Below are 19827 nucleotides of genomic sequence, written 5' to 3'. Positions count from 1 at the left end.
AAAAACTGGCCCATCAACTCATTCATTCAAGGTCATCACAGGGCTTTATGCTACACCCTAAACAAAATATTAGATGAAAATACAACCTTCTTACTTTTGTCATATCTGTAACGTAACACACCCGATACTTTTCTCCATATGCTCTGGAAATGCTGTAGCCAGGTTTGGAGGATCAAGTCAACGCTGATCTCTGCGATTTGATCAATATTCAGATGAAGATTCCTTTTTTTTCTAAAAAAAATTAATATATATATATAAAAAACAAAAAAAAACGGAGGTTTAACAGCTGCCAAAGAATTGTTTAGATGAAGACATTTGGAGGCCATCGGGAGCGCTTGATACAATAACCAAGCGCATCTTTTTTGGCTTTTTTTTTTTACCCAGTCGCTCATGATACACCATCCTCCTCTTCTCTGGAAGACAACTCGATTGTCCACAAAGAATCGGGAACTCAAGTGTGTGTGTGTGTGTGTGTGTGTGTGTGTGCGTGCGTGTGTGTGTGTGTGTGTGTGAGAGAGAGAGAGAGAGAGAGAGAGAGAGAACGAGATACAGAGAGATCTGGACCACACACAAAATCTGTTTCTTTCTGATGCCCTCTGGAGGTTCAACCCATCACTGTCGCTCAATAAATCACACGATGAGGGGATGGGGGATCAAAAATCTGCAGTCCAAATACAAACAAAAAGGTTGCCCTGCCATAAAACAGCCAAAACATGGCCAACAGACATTTTTTCTTTCAAATTAATGCAAAGCACTTATTGATCTTATATTGATTTTCAAGCGTTGAACAGGGTCGTTTACAACTCAGAACTTAAAGCAGTGGCTGACACTAGATGTTTGTTAGGATGTTGGGTTTTCTTTCCATTTCATCATCAGTGTTGGGACCAGGTGAGAGAGGATATTTCCAGATTGGCTGTATTAATGGAATCAGAAATGATAGATATGTGAGAGGATGATATTTGATATGACATTAAAGGATAGAAGGTGTAGTGACCTTCAGTGATGTTGAGCCACTGTCCACATGATGTGTGTGTAAGGAACTGGTTGTTAATAGCTGTGCAAATCCTTATTTCAAGTGCCAAATCAATCAATCAAAACACCGGGGTTGAGGTTTTCAGCAACTATGATTTAATTTGACTGACAGTATTGATGGTGACTGACAGTTACATGTTTTGATGATAGAGCAAAAGATAAACAGTACGATTAAGACATTAAGAAAAGACAAGAGGATAATTTAATTATTGCATATTTAAACCGTGCCTTTTCCCCTACTACTAACACATTGTCATCCTCAGACCAAATAGTCTTAAAAGAACAATTACCTGGATTCCTTACAATCAGGCCCGGATTAACACAGTGTGGTGCCCTAGGGTGACTTCACTTGAAGTGCCCCCCTCCATCCACTTGACACACAAAAAAGTGAAATTTACTATGCCAATAAAGATCATAGATTTACATTAACTTAAACAGTACAGGCTCAACACACATACTGCAGACAAATGTAAGACAATGTACTAACCAAAAAATTACTTTACATCATAGATTGACTTGAGCCTACAAATGTAATTTCAGGCTTTACACACAGAGCTATAGCCTACTGTATCAAATTTTAAATGGTGGAAAATTTGTTTCCACCATTTTCAAAGGCCTGAATGAAGACTAAATGCCAAACCATTACAGAGCATGACTAAAAAAATCATAATACAAAAAATAGAAAAAAATCATTAAACAGACATCTAATGCAACTTCAGCACCACATACAAGGCCCCACATACCACCAAATAAAGCAAGCTCAATCACTGTAGAAAACAATCACTTCAGGTGAGTTGATGTGACAGTGGGAACTGCAGAAGGTGAAAGGAGCAGCACATTGAGACAATGGGATGGACCCGGACTTTTGTCCAGACCAGCCCACCACAATCGGCCGGACACCAACCATCCTTGCTGGTGATTTCACAACACAACCTGTCAGCTCCGTGGCTCTGACTAAACGGTGCCAGTTAGGCTATTTGATGTGAGTCTGTTTAATGTTGCACGGCTTCCCGGTTGGGTGGGGTTCGCGTTTTTAAGCACTATGATTGGCTCGAAGGTCCAAACACCGCCCAGCCGGCCAAGTTGGTGTAAAAACTAACCAAACCAGTTGTTTAAGCCACCAAATTTTGACTGCTCGATCTGTATTCATTTTTTCAGAACCGGAACGCGCGTTCCGTCGTCAGATTCACACCCGGATTGCCGTTCCAGTGCGTTCTGGCCCCATGACACCCTCTCACTCTGTTTATAGAGGAGGCCTAGACAGAGCGGCCCACCGGGAATTCTCCCGGTAGTCCCGATGGCCAGTCCATCCCTGAATGTATTGCAGCATCACAAACCGCGCATCCAGTTCAAAGAGAAAACCTTTCCACAAGCATCAACTCGATCAGTTCGTTCTTCACTCTTTTAAGTTGTGAAAAGGATCTCTCACTCTTACAGTTAGTAAGTTAGTAACAGGCAGGGTTAAGAAAAGCCTGACTGCGGCGAACACACTTGGGAAAGTAGTTTTCAGCCTACCTTTTTTTAGCAGCTCCTCCGGTGAACGGGTTTTCTCTTACCGCACAAAATGCTTGAACTGGACAAATTCAAATGTGATGGGGAGGCGGGGGGGCACCTACACACCAATCACGATTCTTTCTCTTTATGCATATTCTTTTTTTATTATCAAATGTTAATTTTGGCTGTGTATGCATTCCCCCCAGAGAGTAGGCCTAATATATAAAGAAAATATGACAAAGCTTTAAAGGTATAATTGTGGTTTGAATGTGTGGTGCCTCCCCGACAAGGCAAATTGGTTATATGGATAATCCGGCCCAGTTTACAATAGAAAAGGAAAGAAACACCATATTTCAAATTTAACAGCATTCAGAAGTAACTGTCTCAACTCTCCTATAGTCTTACACTAGAGCCGAAGCCCCACACACTGAATGCAGGGTAGAGCGGCTCGGTAAATGTAGTCTGAACTCTGTGCAGAAGGTGCATGCTGTCAGACACGCTGTAAAACTCAAGGGTCCCTGCCTTGTGATCCAGGTAGACCCCGATGCGAGACGACCGCGGCACCGCTATGTCTGTGCTCTTGTTTTTGTGCACAAATGAGTATTTGGACTCGGAGCAGTACAGGCTCCAGGACTTGTCGTTCCAGCCCAGGCTGCATTCATTGCCATTGCCTTTGCGGCTGATCCCTCTGTAGGTAACGGCCACATCGGTCTCCGTTCCCCTCCAGTCCACCTCCCAGTAGCAGCGGCTCCCACTCAGGCTCTCCCTGCACAGCACCTGGGATGAGACGGAGGAGAGGATAAACTGAAGGCCCAGGTATTGCTTTACACATGCACAGTGATGCTGTCATTCCACATGTTAAATCCACAGTTGGTAGCATAAAAGGCTGCATAACGACACCTGCTGAGATATGACTCGTATGCTACAACTGCAAAATCCCCTAGACACATTTATAAACATAACTTAATTATGTTATAATAAAATAACTTTATTTGTCTGGCACTTTTCTAAAGCACAGATTTACAAAGTGCTGCACAATCAAGATCAACAAAGACACATGAACAAGCGTACACAAGAAAAGAGTAGGAAAAATAGTGCAAAGAAAAACATCATTATAAACTTATCTTTAGAAATGGGTCATAAGAAGTGATTTAAAAGACAACGCTGACACTGCCTGAGCTCCTCCAGGGGGGGGCGTTTCAGAGAGCAGGTTCCCAATGGGTCAACTCCCCTCCACCTCTTTTCATGCAAACAGTGAGCAGCTCTCACCTGCTGCCAGTGGTCGAATCTGTCTGGGTGGTCAGGGTAGCTCTTGGGATCGTTCATCATCGTAGCTGTTCGGTTCCCATCGGAGAGGTACAGATTGGGGTGGATGCTGTTGGAGTCCAAGGTCAACTGGCAGGAGTCTGGACAGTACAGAGCGATATAAACCTCAATCCAAGCTCCTAAGTATACCTGACACTCAAACACTCTTTGATGCCTTTTCTGTTGCCTTAAAGTGGGTCTTTGTTGTGCTTAGTTGTCATTTATGTTAATGTTTTCTAATTCAGTTTTATCTTTGCTTGTCATCTTGATTGTTTTTGTGTTTGTTTCTTTTGAAGTGAGATGTTTTTATAAGCCTTTATCTCACAAGCCCAAATTTGTATTTGTTTTTCTTCTTTATCCGTGTCTTATCATTGTATTTTATCACCACAGTTTATTACTTCACTTCTTTGCTTTATCTTTGTGCACATAAACAAACTAAACTGTCTAAACCAAGTGTTTGTGAAGTAGTGGACGTGAAATGCATTTGCTGCATATTGCCCAGACTGTTGTAGTGTACAGACAGAGGGAAACTAATATGTTAAAGAATGACTGAAAGTCAACCCAGTGAGTCCATATTGTGTAACTCCCAGAAATCAGCTTGCTGCACTGCTTTCCAGTTTCCACAGGTGGGGGCAAAAGCAGCAACACCTTTATTTGTTTAGACGTTCCTGAACTGCAAGTTGGTTTTCACACATTTCACCGAACCTGTTCTGCAAGCAGCATACCTCTCTTAACACTAGTTTCAGTTGTTTCACCACAAGGTTTAATCATCCCATTGTCAGGAATGGAAATGTTCCTAACCTATCAGCCCATGTCTACTCCTTTTCACACCAGGTTAGTACACAATTAACCTCACTAGCCAGAATGTGAATGAGATTTAATGGAGACAATATGTCTGCCAAATCACCCTGCCAGGCTGAAGCAAAAAAAAAGTCAAAGTTCCACGGTCAATGCAAAGCCGGCTGGATCTACTGTTTGCTGTAAAAAGAAAGTGGACGACTCACATTTCATGAAATCTTGTCTCGTCTTTGGCTCTTCGTTCATCACTGACACTTTCCTTGTCTTTGTCTCCAGTTCTTCAGTAATGTAGACTTCCTTCACTATGAAGAGACAGACAAGGAAACCCATGAGAGTGTATGTTTCATATAAACAACAGCCGCCTGAATAAATGACCATTCTAGAAAATAAATACCTTCTGCAGAGAGACATTAAATGCCACTTGACACAAAAACAAGACAAATTTGCCAACCTGCTGTAGAGATTTTGCTAATTTCTGTCTTGCTGACTTCCTCCACTTGCAATTTCAGTGCAGCGATGGCTCTCTTGGTAGCGTCAAAGGAGTAGTAGGGGGCAACACTGATGTTGTTGAGGTCTTCGTACCCCGAGGGACCTGACAGAGACTGCCAGCTCTGTGGTAAAGAAATGACAGAGATGAAGACAGGGATGAAGGTGGATACAAAGCAAGGCAAACTGATTATTAACTACGACACACAATGCTTAATGCAGTATAACACCACACTGTTCATGTCTAAAAACTGTCTCTCTCTGGTCTTGTCCGTGGTCCGCAGCACAGTCAGGCTCACCTGTAGGAAGTGTATGTGATCGTCGGTGTGTGAGAGCTTCTCCAGGTCGGTGTGTTTCTTCCTCAGGAGCGTGATCTCCTCCTCCAAGCGGTCCAGCAGGATCTCGGCCCGGGTCACTGTGGTCTTCTCGTGGGAACGGACCATCTCCTTGACCTCGTTGTACTTCCTCTCTATGGAGCGCAGCAGCTCAGTGAAGATCCGCTCGTTCTCATCCAGGACCACCTGGGCCGAGTGCTGTCGGCATAGGAAGAAAGAGAGAGAAAGAGAAGGGAGAGAGAGTTTGCTTAAAGACGAATGGAAAGTAGTTTATTTCTCATTGTCTGAAGGATGGTCCACTTCTCTCTCTATTCCAAACCAGAAAGTATCATGGCTTCATACTACCCTTATGGCATTATACCTACTTTAAGTGATTCCACAGCTTGTCGGAGGTCCTGCCACTTTTTCACTCTTTGATCAATCCTCTGTTGAGATTTGTGGAGCGTGGTGCCAAGTTGTTTCTGTAGAAGAAGGAATAAACATCAAAGTTGCCTTCATCAATGGATGATAACAGTGTGAAATTTTCAGCTGAACTACTAGCTGGATTCATGTTACAATAAAGAACCTTTTAAATCACTCACTGAGTATCTATGTGCTAGTTTTTTCTACTCACTTGCTTCTCTGTCCTTTCTGTTCCAGCGGGGACAGTGTCGTGGTGTTTGTGTTCATCCATCATGCAGAGAACACACACTGACGTCTCATCGGTGCGGCAGAACGCCTCCAGCAGCTTGTCATGCTGCGCACAGATCTTCTCCCTCATCTGGCCCGTGGCTTTGACCAGCTTGTGCTTCATCAGAGCAGGGTACTCGTAGTGAGACTGAAGATGGGTGTTGCAGTAGGACGCCAGGCACAGCAGGCAAGACTTCTCAGCCTTCTGCTTCCTCGTTGTGCAGAAGTCACACAGGACATCTCCATTTTTGGGCTGGGGCCTGGATTGGCTGCGGCTGGTGGAGCGACGAGATTTCTCCAAGCTGCTGTATCTGTCCAAGTCCAGAGTGCTGGGGTGGGACATTTTTACTTGGATAGAAAAGTGATGTCCGGCAGATAATAGCGTAAAAGTCCACAGGTGGTTAAGGTCAGCTAGAAGATTTTAAAAAAGTGTGATAAAATGTATTTACATCCACAGATAAATAAAAGACCCAAGGAAAACCAAAGTGAGCAGGTGTAGAGATGTGGCATCCACAGATACACAGAGAATATGGGTTCCAGAAGTTGACAGCTTCAGTGAAACTGTGTGACTGCAGCTGTGTGTGACAGAATGATAGTTATGTGGTGTACTCTCAAGGTAAAACCAGTATTCCTGGTTGGATGTTTAATAGGCAGAGGAGGGGTGGCACTACACATGCACTGTGACAAAGAGGAGGGTTGAGAAAAAAGAATGTACTATAGTGTGGAAAATGAGAAACTACCAATACCAAAAAAGGAGCTCTTATTTGTATGTTTCAAAATGAATTAATCGCCACAGCAAAAATATGTTTTGCACATGAACTATGAAGTATTACAGAGACATTTCTCTTTATTCAGTAAGAGATAAGAACCAAAATTATTTCAAATCCATAAAGGCCCTCATTATAAAGCCCACTTTGTATGTGTAGATGGATATGAGGATTTATTTGATTTTCAGTATGTCATCATAAAACAACAGAACTAATAAAAAAAAACAAAAAAACATCCCCAACTGAAATGAGTCCACAAGTACTGTATGGTTATATTGACAGTTTATTGAGGTTGGTTAGTTTATATACAAGTAGGTCTGATAAGAAATGTGTGTAATGCCAGTGTCATTAATTAATTAATTAAGAGTTGCACATTTCACTTTTACATATTTACATATCTCACTTTTACAACACACAATGATGCTATGCACTGTTCTAATTAAGTCTAGAGACAGGAGGTCCTCATGTCCAGTTGTGCCTCCACTTGAGGCACTTTGAGATGAAGAAGTTCACCATCTGCAACATGAGCTGGCTGTGTGATGTTTGCCAAGTTCTGAGTGTCACTTATCAGTTACATATTCCCTCTAGATGATGACTTGTTTCATTTCATTTTGAAATCCATACCACCTCTCACCTCTGAGCGGTGCTATCTCCAAGATAAAGGGGGTTGCCAAATTAATCCATATTACTGTATGGATGTTCACATAATCTTATATCTTGCTAAATGTGTATTTTACACTTTGAACCCACACTGTTATAAGGAATTACCTCCACTTTGTTATCTTGGTCTCATAATCACATTTGCTTTATCTATATCTTTTGAATTGTGCCAACCCAAGTCTCACTGAGATCACTGGGAAAACCACCAGGGCATTCACTATTACTGGCAATGGTAGAACAGGGTCCTCTTGTGGGAGTAATATATTATTACAGGAAACAAGTAGGCTATACCCCTCTCTCTTGTCTCTCTCCCTCAAATCTATACACTGTGCACTGTGCACCAAAATGCCCTTGTGTAGGCTACATGAAGAGTTCCTTCCAAAGTCAGACATCTAGTGTGTGAAAAAGAGACACCTCTTACAACCTGATTGATGGCACAAACTTTAAATTAATTACAACACTTTATAAATTCTGGTATGTAAAATGTCCTTGGTTCACAAAACTCTTTTATAGACTGGATCCTCTATATTTCATAGTTGTTGTTTTTTTTTTAGGTTTTTTTTTATTCTGATGTTTTATCTGTCCACAGGGGGGTGCCACAAGGTTCTGTTCTAGGACCATTGTTATTTACAATCTATATCAATAATCTAAGCAAAAGTGTTCCAAATGCAAACTTTCATTTTTATGCTGATGACACTGTCATTTACTGTTGTGCTACTGCTTTTTAAATTTTAATTTCAATTTAACCTTTATTTAACCAGGCAGGTCAATTAAGAACAAATTCTTATTTACAATGACGGCCTGGCAAGAGGACAAAAGGACCTCTCGAAGGGTAAAGGGAAAAGGGGACAAAAAAAAAAAACATGCAAAAGAAACTAAACAAAGAACAATCTAAGACTATCAGACACAAATGTTACATACATGCAGAGGCAGAGAAACCCAACACAGTATGGGAATGGGGAAATAATCAAAACACACACTAAACAAACAACCAAATAAAATTACAAGTCATGAAGCAGAACAGACACATTTCTTTGTCAGTTAAAAGGCTGGGTGACAGTTGCAGGTGTGTGTGAACAACTCTGCAATAGAGTCCTTAAAAGTAGTGAGGGAGATCAATTTGTCCAGTTTCAAAGTCTTTTGCAGCTCATTCCAACTGCTGGGAGCAGCAAATTGGAAGGAGGACTGGCCAAAAGAAGTATTAACACGGGGAACTTCTAGCGAGATATGGCGGGCAGCTCTGGTGTTATAGGGAGTGGATGACAATTTTAACAAGATCAGACCAAGGAGGGTTTTGTAAACGAGTGTAAGCCAATGAATCTCTCGTCGAATGTGTAACGGTGGCCAATTAACAGAAGTGTATAAGTCACAATGATGTGTTGTATAGGGGGCATTTGTGGCAAACCTAATTGCTGAGTGGTACAAAACACTAAGGCGTTCAAGGACACTCTTGCTTGCATGCCTGTAAATGACATCGCCATAGTCAAACAAGGGGAGAAGGATCATTTGGACTGGGAGCGTTTCGCAGAGTGAGTAAAGGAAGAGCGATTCCGGTACAAGAAGCCAAGTCTTGCTTTTACTTTTGACTGAAGATGTAATAAATGCTGAGAAAAAGAAAGTGTATTATCTAACCATATACCGAGGTATTTATAAGAGGTGACTGTGTCCAGAACTGAGCCATTAGTTGTTGTGATGCTTCCAGGCGGGATAACAGACTTCCTACCAAACCACATAACTTTTGTTTTAGATGTGTTTAAAACAAGGTTAAGACTATAGAAAGCCACCTGTATTCTATTGAAGCTGTCTTGAAGAGAGTGCAGAACAGCATCAGGGTAAGGTACAACTGAATATAAAACTGTATCATCTGCATACAAATGAGTCTTTGGATTTCCTACTACACTGACAATGTTATTTATGTATAAGGAGAACAGAGTGGGGCCAAGTATGGAGCCTTGAGGTACACCTTTAGTGACAGGCAAGGGCTGCGACAGGTGGTGTTCTGATTTGACAAAGGCTCTGGAAAAGAAAGAAATAGAATCCCAACTTCAGCAACTAAAGCTTGTTTTAAATCCGGAGAAAACAAAAGTGATGATTTTTACTAAGTCCAAAACAAAAGCGCATAGTCTTGCCTCTATACGCACATCGCAAGGTATTCCAATTCAGATTGTATCGACTTTTAAATACCTAGGCTTTTTACTTGATGACAGCTTGTCTTTTAAACCACACGTCAAAAGTCTGGTTAAGAAACTAAAAGTGAGGTTGGGTTTCTATTTAGAAACAAGTCGTGCTTTTCTTTTAATGCAAAAAAGAAACTAGTCGCTGACACTTTTTTACCAGTATTAGATTATGGTGATGTTTTATACATGAATGCCTGTTCCACCTCACTACACATGTTGGACACTGCTTACCATGGTGTATTGAGATTTATTACCAGTTATAGATCACTTACCCATCATTGCACTCTGTATGCTAAAGTAAACTGGCCGTCCTTGCCTGCCCGTAGGCTGCTTCATTGGTACACCTTCATTTATAAAGCAATCATTGGTCAGCTCCCTTTTTACCTCTGTTCATACTTCACTATCACATCAAACCCATCTTACAGCTTACGATCACAGGACTATTTATATGCCTCAGTACCCAGAACCCGCACTGAGTTTGGGAAAAGGGCCTTCATGTTCTCTGCTCCCTCTGCCTGGAATGGACTTCAAAAAACTCTGAAACTACAGGCTTTCATTACCATATCTGATTTTAAAGCTCAAATTGAGATGGGAGAATGTCGATGCTTCACTGTATAATGTAATGTTATACTTATATTCATTAACTTGACCTTCTCTCCCCAGCAACCCCCCGGAAAGCCTCACCTTCCCTCCTATTTCTTGCCCTACCTTTTTTACCCTACCCTCCAATCTCCCTCCCACTCCCATTCAATCTTGTCCGCTCCAGCTCAAATTTATCCCCTTGCACCACTTTGCCTTCTATGTTCTTGTCTGTGTTTGTGTCTTGTATGTTTGTTTGTTTGTTTTTTTTGTTTTTTTTGTTTTTTTTGTTTTTTAAATGCTGCCATTTTGGCCAGGTCTTGCTCGAAAAAGAGATCATTGATCTCCAGTGACTACCTGGTAAAATAAAGGTTAAATAAATTGAATGATGGACTTCAAATAGTATGTTGTTTTGTTTTTTAATGTATATTTTACCAGAGATATTTGAAAGATTTACTTACTACTTACTTACTACTGGTATTCTGTTTCAAATCCTAAGCAAGCACAACCCTGCTTAGCTTCCAGGATTTAATAAAATCAGGGGTGAATGTCCTGTATAGACCATGCCAGATTCAGTAGATTGATTCCCACAGCTCAAGGTTCTATAAAGTCGGTTTGAGTGCTCACTGTTTGTAATTTGTATGGTATCCTTGTATATGAAAAGAAGGAACAATAATAGAGAAAGGGTAAACCTCCTATTCTAAGGTGGTCTCCCCTCCCAGGACTAAACATCCAAGACAGGTTCCCTCTCTTTAAGAAAGGGGACAGGGGGTCTAACAGCTATCTAGCAACCCTCCACTATTTCACAGTCCTATCTCTGTCTTTCCATGGTTTTCAAAGATTCAGAGTGCTGTAGCATCTAAATGCTCATTCCATCTGATATGACCACCAGTATTTATTTATAAAGAACGATTCCACAGACATGTCTCCCCTACAGCTGGTTGATAAATCCATTCTGCTCTCAACTATGACCAGCTGCAATGAATATGCTCTTGCAATATTTCTAGATTAATTAAAACCTTTGTTGGATGCTGTTAATCATTACATTCTAACTTACATATTATCTCACTACAGTTTTTGTGGACAAATAGATGGATTCATCCTCTCATTCTCTAATCTACATGCAACAACTGGTTGCTGCAAATAGATGGACATCAGATGGTGTCCTGCAGGGCTCCATTCTCGGGTCCTTGGTGTTCCTGTTCTACATGAATGCATTCTTATCAGTGCTTCCTCCTCTATTTGCTGATGACATCTACTTGATCGAAGCATATAAAAATTATAGCTTAAGCAAGCCAAGTTTAATTAGCCAAGTTTCATTAACCAGATTCCTGTGAAAAAAAATACTAAAAAAATAAGAAAAAAACATAATTTACTGGGAAAAAAACATATTCACCTTACCATACTACAGAATTTGTAGTATGACTATCAAAATCAACAATTTGTAAAGCGTACCATTACATCATAATATTGCACAGACTTCCACATTTGCTACCAATCTCAAGATCCATACATTATAGAAAATATTTGTGACGTTCAGCAGCCAGACTTGGATTTGGGGCCTCTCTGCTGATCCATACTGTTTGGAGCTTTCCCTCAGTATGTCAAAACATTTTCTCAACACTCATTCTCTTCATAAACTAAACTCATTTGAAACTCTCTTTTAGCAGCGACTCCAGGGCTATAGGGGGCGGTAGCGGTTGCCGTGCTAGTTAAATGACAATGATTACTTTCGCTAAAGTGCGTCGGTAGCTCCAACGTTGGCGCCAGATGAGCTGTGGCGCCAGCTACACAGAAAGGGAGAGAGAGAGAGAGGAAGACACACCAGTTTGACGAGGCGCAGACAGACGAGCTTGCAAGCCCTTTTCAACCCGGAGTTTGAAGCATATAAACGGTTTTTTTCGTCAACAATCAAAAAGTACTAGTCCTGAAAGGTGGGTGTGTGGTTGCATGCATGCACAAATTTGTTAACTTATAACAATCGGAATCTTTATTCCTCATAAATTATTTCATCGTTCAAATGCAACTTACATTAACGTTAAAGTAGCAACGTTGAGGCAGAACGAGCCAACTTTATGTGCTACCGTATCAATTTTACTGAATATACTCTTAATCGGCATAGTTAATATTAACCAACGTTAGGATTGTGTATTTTCAGTTTCCAGTTTTGATAGTAACTTTGTATACGGCGATAATGGAAAAATACAGGCCCAGACTCACTCTGGTATGCTCTGTTGGAAAAAACCAACAGCACAGCGACACACGGGAATACGAAAAGATTTCAGTCTGAATTTCAGTAAATATAATTTTGAGACATATGTTGGGTGTTGAATTGCCTCCCCGTCTCTCTGGAAACAACATCCAGTTTATCTTTGCGAAACCAGAGTTAACATGGTCGGATGGGCGGTTTAAGAAAGCTTCCGCTCCAGTGTTTTAGGAGCCACAAGCTAGTACTAGGAGAGGAGGCTTGATAGCTTTGCTAGCGGACTGGGTTAGCTGGCTTGTTAGCTTGGCATCGTGGCTAGGTAGCCAACACGCTAATGTTGTAGCTGCCTAGCTGCTAGCATGAGCAAGGCCGCCATTGAAGTCGTATGTGCTGGTTGTGGGATGCTGCCGCATTAAAGGAGGGCTTTGGATTTGTAGCCAAGTTACCTCATGCTCTCTCATTCGGGAATCAAATAAGTTGACGTAAGAACTGACTGTTTGTTGCTATTGTATTTGGTTCATACATCTCAAATTGTATTACTGTGCATGTTCTTTGTCTTGTATTGATTCTTATGTAAGTAAATGGTTGTCTTTCCCGGGCTTTTCACCCAACACTGGTCGCCCTCGCGTTAGCCATCTTTGTTTCAGCTAGCGAACACCAGATTGTAACTACTGTGTGTTGCAGTTAGCTTGCTAGTTATTTGGCCCATAAAATCAATCTTTGGGATTGATTCTGTTTTAACAAGGGCGTTAGATTGGTTATGTGACACTGTATACACGTTTGGCCAAATCTTGAGCGTTTTTGTTCGGGGCCAACTCGAGTTCAATGTTTTTTGAAGGGCGGAAGCTAACGTTAGCTAGCGGCAGCCATCTTAGGCGAGCATGTAATCTTGGCTAGCTGGAAGTGCTGGTGTGGCACAACAAGATGGCCTGTTAATACTGCGCACAAGGAGAATTTCCGCGTTGGTGATTATATCATAAATGTACCGACTTGCTTAAGTCTGATCTATATATTATGTTTACTTGTAAGAAATGTACTATTTTCTTTGTAATGACTACTATTACTCGCTTGTTGCTCGCTATGAAGCTAGTTAGCGGGCTAAATCAGCAAACGCATTAGCTGCTAACACAATGCTGTTTTGTCGTTAACCAGTTTCCCCCCGACCATAGCCAGCTAACTAGCGGCTATGATGGCTATTTGTAGCTGTTACGGTAGGCTAGCTATCAACAGTTGAATGTTTAACCATTGACTGAATCTTACTTTTTAATTAATGATACACCTTCCAGATACTAAAATAACAAACCATGAAATGCACAAATAAGCCATTTTGTATGCCAGCCATACGCTGGCGTATGTTTTCACATTAGAATTGGGACTTGATCATGATGTGGTCCACTCTGATTTTATCAATTGTGTTAGCTAGTCGAGTGAAGCTTATCGTAAGTGCTAAGTTAGCTAGCAAAGCGACCACTTAGCCTGCTAAGTTGTATAGCAAGCCAGCTATTGGTGGTCATGGAAAAAACATTTTTATATTATGTCATGGCCCATGACTTAATTCAGAGGGCACCATGTACCCTGCGTGACCACGAAAATCACTTCGTTTCCTTGTTATGGTTTCTTCGTGCGCACGGACCAACCCAATCAATTTGCGTGTTTTGTGGATGAGCACAATTTAATAACAGTGTGTGCACTACAGAGTCACTGACTATAGGCCGGAGTAAATAGACACATCTAATCTTAACTCCCATTTAACAGGTTGACTACCACCATAATAGTTTTGTATTAACCAAAACACAGGTTACTTTCCTTCAACCCCTGCATTGCAACTGGCAGTTTGTTGTGCCTCCAATGGGGTGCTTCTTTTGACTGACCCAGGTTGGGCATGTCTGACCTGGGGGATAGGCAGGAGTAGCACTGCTACTTATCCAGGGGAGTAGGTGGGAGACCTCTTTGTTGAGCCAACTATATTCTTATTTTTATTTTTTTTTAATAATGGTCGGTAGGTGGGAGACCTCTTTGTTGAGCCAACCATATTCTTTTATTTATTTTATTAAAGGTCTGAGCATATCAAACTAACTCATGTACATACTTCTATAGCCTGCAAGCACAATGTTAGGTTTTTAGTTAGAAATTAATCGTTTGTTACCATAATACTTATGTCTTCCAGGAAGGCCATAATTGGGTTCTAATGACATTTTTATATTGTTTGTCCATACATGTTTATCCAGATCATCATTCTGAGGAATCACTTGCCCTTTGCCATGTCATTGTGCCATTCTGCATTCACCCATGCTTTCACTCATGCCACCCATATTCACCCTCCCTTGTGGCATTGGCTCCAAACGATTGATAGGGGCCTGACTGTTTAACTTTATATTACTAAATATGCGCTATTAGCAAGTCCATTTTGTGTGTTTGTGGCGAGGTCTATATGGGAAACCCAGTAGCCTATAAAGCATGCAAAGAAGCACTGTCTCTTAAAGTAAAACATTTTGAGGAAAGCATAACCTTTGTGGCTTGTGACCTTCCTCGGGAATGCTATTGTAAATAGTGGGAAAATATCTTGTGTATATATACTGTACATACAATTGTTCTTGACCCTTGATGACACATGATTGAAAACCACTCCATTATTATTTTAATTATTTTTCTCTCTATTTTCCTCCCTTGCAGGTCTGCTCTCTGACCAAAGGGACCAGCGCTGCGTGAAATAAAACAGAGCTCTTTACCCCCGATTCCCTCTAAAGTCACCGCCCGGCAGGAAAACGGAGGTCGTTGGGCTGGAGTGTGTTCTCATGGCCGAGTCAGAGACTGAGTGTGACACCTCCGGCCTTGACACACTTGGGTCGGAGTGTGTCATAGCCCACAGCCAGGTCGACCTTCACTATGGTGCAGAAACGGAGATCATGACAGAAGAAAAGCGTGGATTAGAGCTGGAGATCCATGGCTCAGACTTAGCCAAGATCCAGGGACTGGGGCCAGAGCTGGGAGCTGTAGCCTGTGTAGATGCAATTGTAGCGGAGACGGACCATGATTACATCAAGGTGGAACACGCTGAGATGCACTGCTTCACAGGGGCAGAGATCAAGACCGCACCAAATGAGGCTCTGCTGGGAGAGGTACTGCTAAAGACGGAAAGTGAGCATGTGGTGAAAGTGGAGTCTGATCACGGCGGGGAGCTGACGGTAGAGTCTGAGAACGGTGTCATCATACACGAGGCCCATGGCCTGCAGTGCAACGAGTGCGGGGAGATTTTTGGCAGCATAGCCGATCTCCACCAACACTTTGAGATTCACAAGGACCTCAACCCTTACATATGTGTCCACTGTGGTGAGAGCTTCGCTGTTGAGGCCAGCCTCAAGCAGCACATGAAGATCCACATGAAAGAAAAGCCCTATGTCCCCACCGGAGTTGAGATGGTGGGCAAAGGTGTTATTGACGCCTTCAACCTCAAGTCTCATCAGATGATCCACTTGCCAGAGAAACCCCACAGATGCTCAGAATGCGGTAAGAGCTTTGCAGCTGCCATCACCCTAAGAGAACATATGAAGATGCATTCAGAGGACAAGCCCTACAAATGCACCCAGTGCAGGAAGAGCTTCATCCGCAGAAGGCATCTGAAAAAGCATCAGGAGGTCCATGCACGTGAGAAGCCCTATACCTGTGGGCAATGTGGCAAAGGCTTTGCTACAGCTTCCAACCTAAAGCAGCACCAGAAGACCCACGCTGCGGCAATGGGGGACAAGCCCCACCGGTGCACACAGTGCGGAAAGTGCTTTGCAGCTGCTGCCACCCTGAGGGAACATCAGAGGATTCACTCGGGTGAGAAGCCGTACAAATGCAACCAGTGCAGGAAGAGTTTTGTCCGTAAGCGCCATCTGAAGAAGCACCAGCAGGTCCATGCTGGGGGGAAGCCCTACACCTGCACCCAGTGCGGCAAGGGCTTCAACCACTCCTCTTCTCTCTCTCGCCACCACAAGGCCCACTTGCAGAACCCTGTGTATCCCTCCCCTCAGTCTGGGAAGACCTTCCCCTATGGCGGTCCGATGAAGCAGAGGATCCACCAGCAGGGAGACAAGCCCTACATGTGCCACCACTGTGACAAGGGCTTCAATCATTCCTCCTCCCTGTCCCGGCACCAAAGAGTCCACTCCGAGGGAAAGAGTTACACCTGCCCTCACTGTGGAAAGGTATTCAATCACTCCTCCTCCCTCTCTAGGCATCAGAGAGTTCACTTGGAGAATAAACAGCAGCAGCCACAACAGCAGCAGCAGCCGCAGCAGTACAGCCCCATGCCCTCGGGGAAGGGATTCCCGAACACCACCATCCTAAAACAACGCATCCTGTCTGGTGATAAACCATACAGGTGCTCCCAGTGTGGAAAAGGCTTTAACCATTCATCCTCCCTCTCCAGGCATCATAGGATCCATGTAGATCATTGAGCCCCCTTTACCACACTCCCACCCTATCCCACTCAAGCGCACACACCCCTGCGCCCCCCTCTGTTTCTGTTCTACCAATGGTCCCATCCTTGATATAGCCACAGGAAATATCAGGCCAACTCCCATAGAGAAGAGTCAGGTCAGGTCAGCACATTGCTATGTTTAAGTGGAGCAGTTTAATATGAATGGACAGTGACACACAAGTCTTTATTCAAAAGGAAAAGACTTGGCCTGAAGGACTGTGTAACCTATAATTCAGAGCTGTACCCAGGACTTTCTGCTCAGTTTGAAGAGGTTGTGATAATAGATGTGAAGGAGCCTCTATACTTGTTTGTGATTGTGCTTAACTTGCTCCAGGACCTCTTTTGAACACTTTTAAAGAAAAAAAAATGTGATTTGATAATCTACATGATAAAATTGTTACCTGGGGAAAAAACAATGCTTCCCCTTCTGGTTAGTCTTTTTGATAGCAGAATTGAGTTAATGTACCTTCAGGCAGGCAATTGTGCTTCTCAGCTGTAACTTTATTCATGACGTGTAGCAGTCTAGGCTACCAACGCAATTGGTGAACGAGAAAAGTTATGTTGTCTTGATTTAAATAAATTAGCAGTTTCTTTTCACCCCCACAATCCATGTGAAGCAGACAAAGAAATCCTATGTAAATATTTAATGATTTTCTTTTTTATATATATGTATAGGTGACTAGTGTGCTGTTATGTTCCAGAAGATGACATTTTTGATAGTAAGATCCACTTTGTCTCCACCTTTTTTTCCTTTATGACTTTTATTTGTTTTGTTTTAAGTGTTGGAGATACCAGGAAATGTTGCAGGTGCTCTCGTGCAGGCTGTTGATCTTGGGTTTGGGCTCCATCAGACACGAGCCATCTTCTATATTTATCAGGTTATGTTTTTGGTATGTCTACGAGGGGTTAGCACTGCTGAACAGACTGTACAGAGAGCAATACTGGCTGAGACCCTAATTCTATTGAGATGCAATTTAGTCATAAGAAAATGCATAATAGAAAATAAACATACTGGGTAGCATATTACAAGATGACCTGTGTCCTAATTATTTACTGTGCGTTTTCCTCTGTACTCCAGCACCAAATGTACATTACTGAAATGCAATGACACACTTTCTTTATTGCTTTGGAGACTAATTCAATTACCTGTGTATAGAATATAGGTAACTCTTACTCATAATGTTCTACAAACTCACAATGTGGTCAAGCAGATCGATTGTGTATACTAAAAAGAAGACTACAGGAGAAAAGCTTGCTTTTACAGAACTTTCAGATTTTTCCGAATTCCATTGGATTGCGCTCTATTTACTGTTCTGTGTAAAATATCTTTTACAAACTGATGTATTTTTTTAGATATGGCTTGGGTTATATGAAAGGGAATGAGAGATATACTGTTTTTATGGGAGTGAACATGGTGAGCAATATTTTCTTTTCATTTTATTTGGATAACAATTGTGCTTCAAACTGTAGCATAGGTTTCTTCCTTGTGTTAGATAGGTGCCTTATTGCATGCTATGTAGAAATGTATGCCGAGCTGTTATTTGAAAAAAGAAGAAAAAAAAAGTTAGGGTTTTCAGGAGTCTTTTGTTCTTACTCATACTAACTTACCCTACATTTTAATTTGATGTCACTGATACCTATTACTTTTTTTGCTTTTATGTATATTACCATGTGTTTACACTGTTACGACCATATTGTCTTTAATTTTTTTCCCCCCATTTTTGTCAATGGCCTCAATGTAGAGAGAAAAAAGTAACAATGTAACTGATCCATATCGGCTTCTCTTTTAAGGGCAAACCCTGAAACATCTCTTCCCAATTTCTGAGTGGCACATATATGGATAAATAAAGGTTGTTGACTCTCTTGTGGTGTTCTGTACATTGTATAAGGCAGATCACATGGGCTTAATGGTAAATTACTAGGATTTTCTGTGGTATCATTTGGGGAAAAGCAGTAAGCCATACAGCTAGATGGCAGTCTTGCTCAGAAACAATTATTTGCGGACTGCTGTTGCTCATTCGGAAGACCCTTAATTGTTTAGGTCCTGGGCAATGGCACATGACTGTTGGTATCTGGTTTTGACACTAGATGCTGTATCACTTTGTGATACTGGTTTATTTTGCTGCACCATTAAGTACATAATTTTATAATTGATAAGCAACATTTTGGGAACTTCAGCATATTGGATTTCTCTCACACCTGCATTTTTCAACAAGTCCACATGGTGTCGCTCTTTACCATGTAAAAAATTAAGTATGGCAGCAGCTGTACCAATTCAATAGGGAGAAACTAGATGTAGAGCAGGTATTGCACTTCAGACAGTGTTTGAGATCTAGGTTAATATTCTGATCCTTTCTACAACTCAAACAGTTGAGTCTTACACTGAAATCTCAACACTGAAAGAAACACCAGACCAGTCTAGTTGTTGGAACAGCCAAGCTCAAGGTGTAATTCAAACCATGGGAAAAGCTCTTGGGAATGGTCTGTGAACTGTGTAAAAACATCAACGTAATGTCAGCAAGCTGCCTCCCCCACACACTACATTGGCTTGCATTCCTCCACAACTACAGGTCTGACCTCAGTTCCCGGTTGAGGTGGGCACTCAAGGTTGGGATCTCTCACTGTCAGTAACCTCGAAAAACACCCAGGACTTATCAACCTGGGTGCAGCGCAATGTCTGGTTTGCATCACTAATGTTTTCACTGAATTAACTGCACTGTCATTGCGAGTGCTTGGCTAGAACTGAGATACTCTGTTGTATGTTCCTTTATGAGGAATTAACTCATGACACGAAAGACACATTGGTGACATACACAGATTTATTTGTGGTAAATCGCTACAGGAGAAGAGACAA

At 41.9% G+C, this 19827-nt stretch overlaps 2 protein-coding genes across 4 annotated transcripts; one reads left to right on the top strand and one right to left on the bottom strand.

Moving 5' to 3' along the window:
- Positions 1-1105: 1105 nt before the first annotated feature.
- Positions 1106-6683, bottom strand: ftr14l (finTRIM family, member 14-like). Its single transcript, XM_071914179.2, has 8 exons — positions 6064-6683; positions 5816-5911; positions 5415-5648; positions 5081-5240; positions 4836-4931; positions 3796-3932; positions 2856-3303; positions 1106-1338 (listed from the first exon to the last, which is right to left on the bottom strand). Exons 1-7 carry the CDS (start codon positions 6460-6462, stop codon positions 2920-2922), a joined length of 1506 nt encoding a protein of 501 aa, XP_071770280.1. The 5' UTR covers positions 6463-6683; the 3' UTR covers positions 1106-1338; positions 2856-2919.
- Positions 6684-12103: 5420 nt separating this feature from the next.
- Positions 12104-18836, top strand: LOC139923388 (uncharacterized). Of its 3 annotated transcripts, none has more exons than XM_071914151.2 (2): positions 12104-12236; positions 15182-18836. In XM_071914151.2, exon 2 carries the CDS (start codon positions 15304-15306, stop codon positions 16948-16950), a length of 1647 nt encoding a protein of 548 aa, XP_071770252.1. In that variant the 5' UTR covers positions 12104-12236; positions 15182-15303; the 3' UTR covers positions 16951-18836. The 3 variants fall into 3 exon arrangements, with proteins under 3 accessions (XP_071770252.1, XP_071770253.1, XP_071770254.1); XM_071914152.2 differs by lacking the exon at positions 12104-12236 and adding an exon at positions 12819-12990; XM_071914153.1 differs by lacking the exon at positions 12104-12236 and adding an exon at positions 13439-13490.
- The last annotated feature ends 991 nt before the right edge of the window (positions 18837-19827 follow it).

Source organism: Centroberyx gerrardi, chromosome 15 (assembly GCF_048128805.1).
Source record: "Centroberyx gerrardi isolate f3 chromosome 15, fCenGer3.hap1.cur.20231027, whole genome shotgun sequence".
Taxonomy (NCBI): Eukaryota; Metazoa; Chordata; class Actinopteri; order Beryciformes; family Berycidae; genus Centroberyx; species Centroberyx gerrardi.
This window is presented reverse-complemented; position numbering and strand designations above follow the sequence as displayed.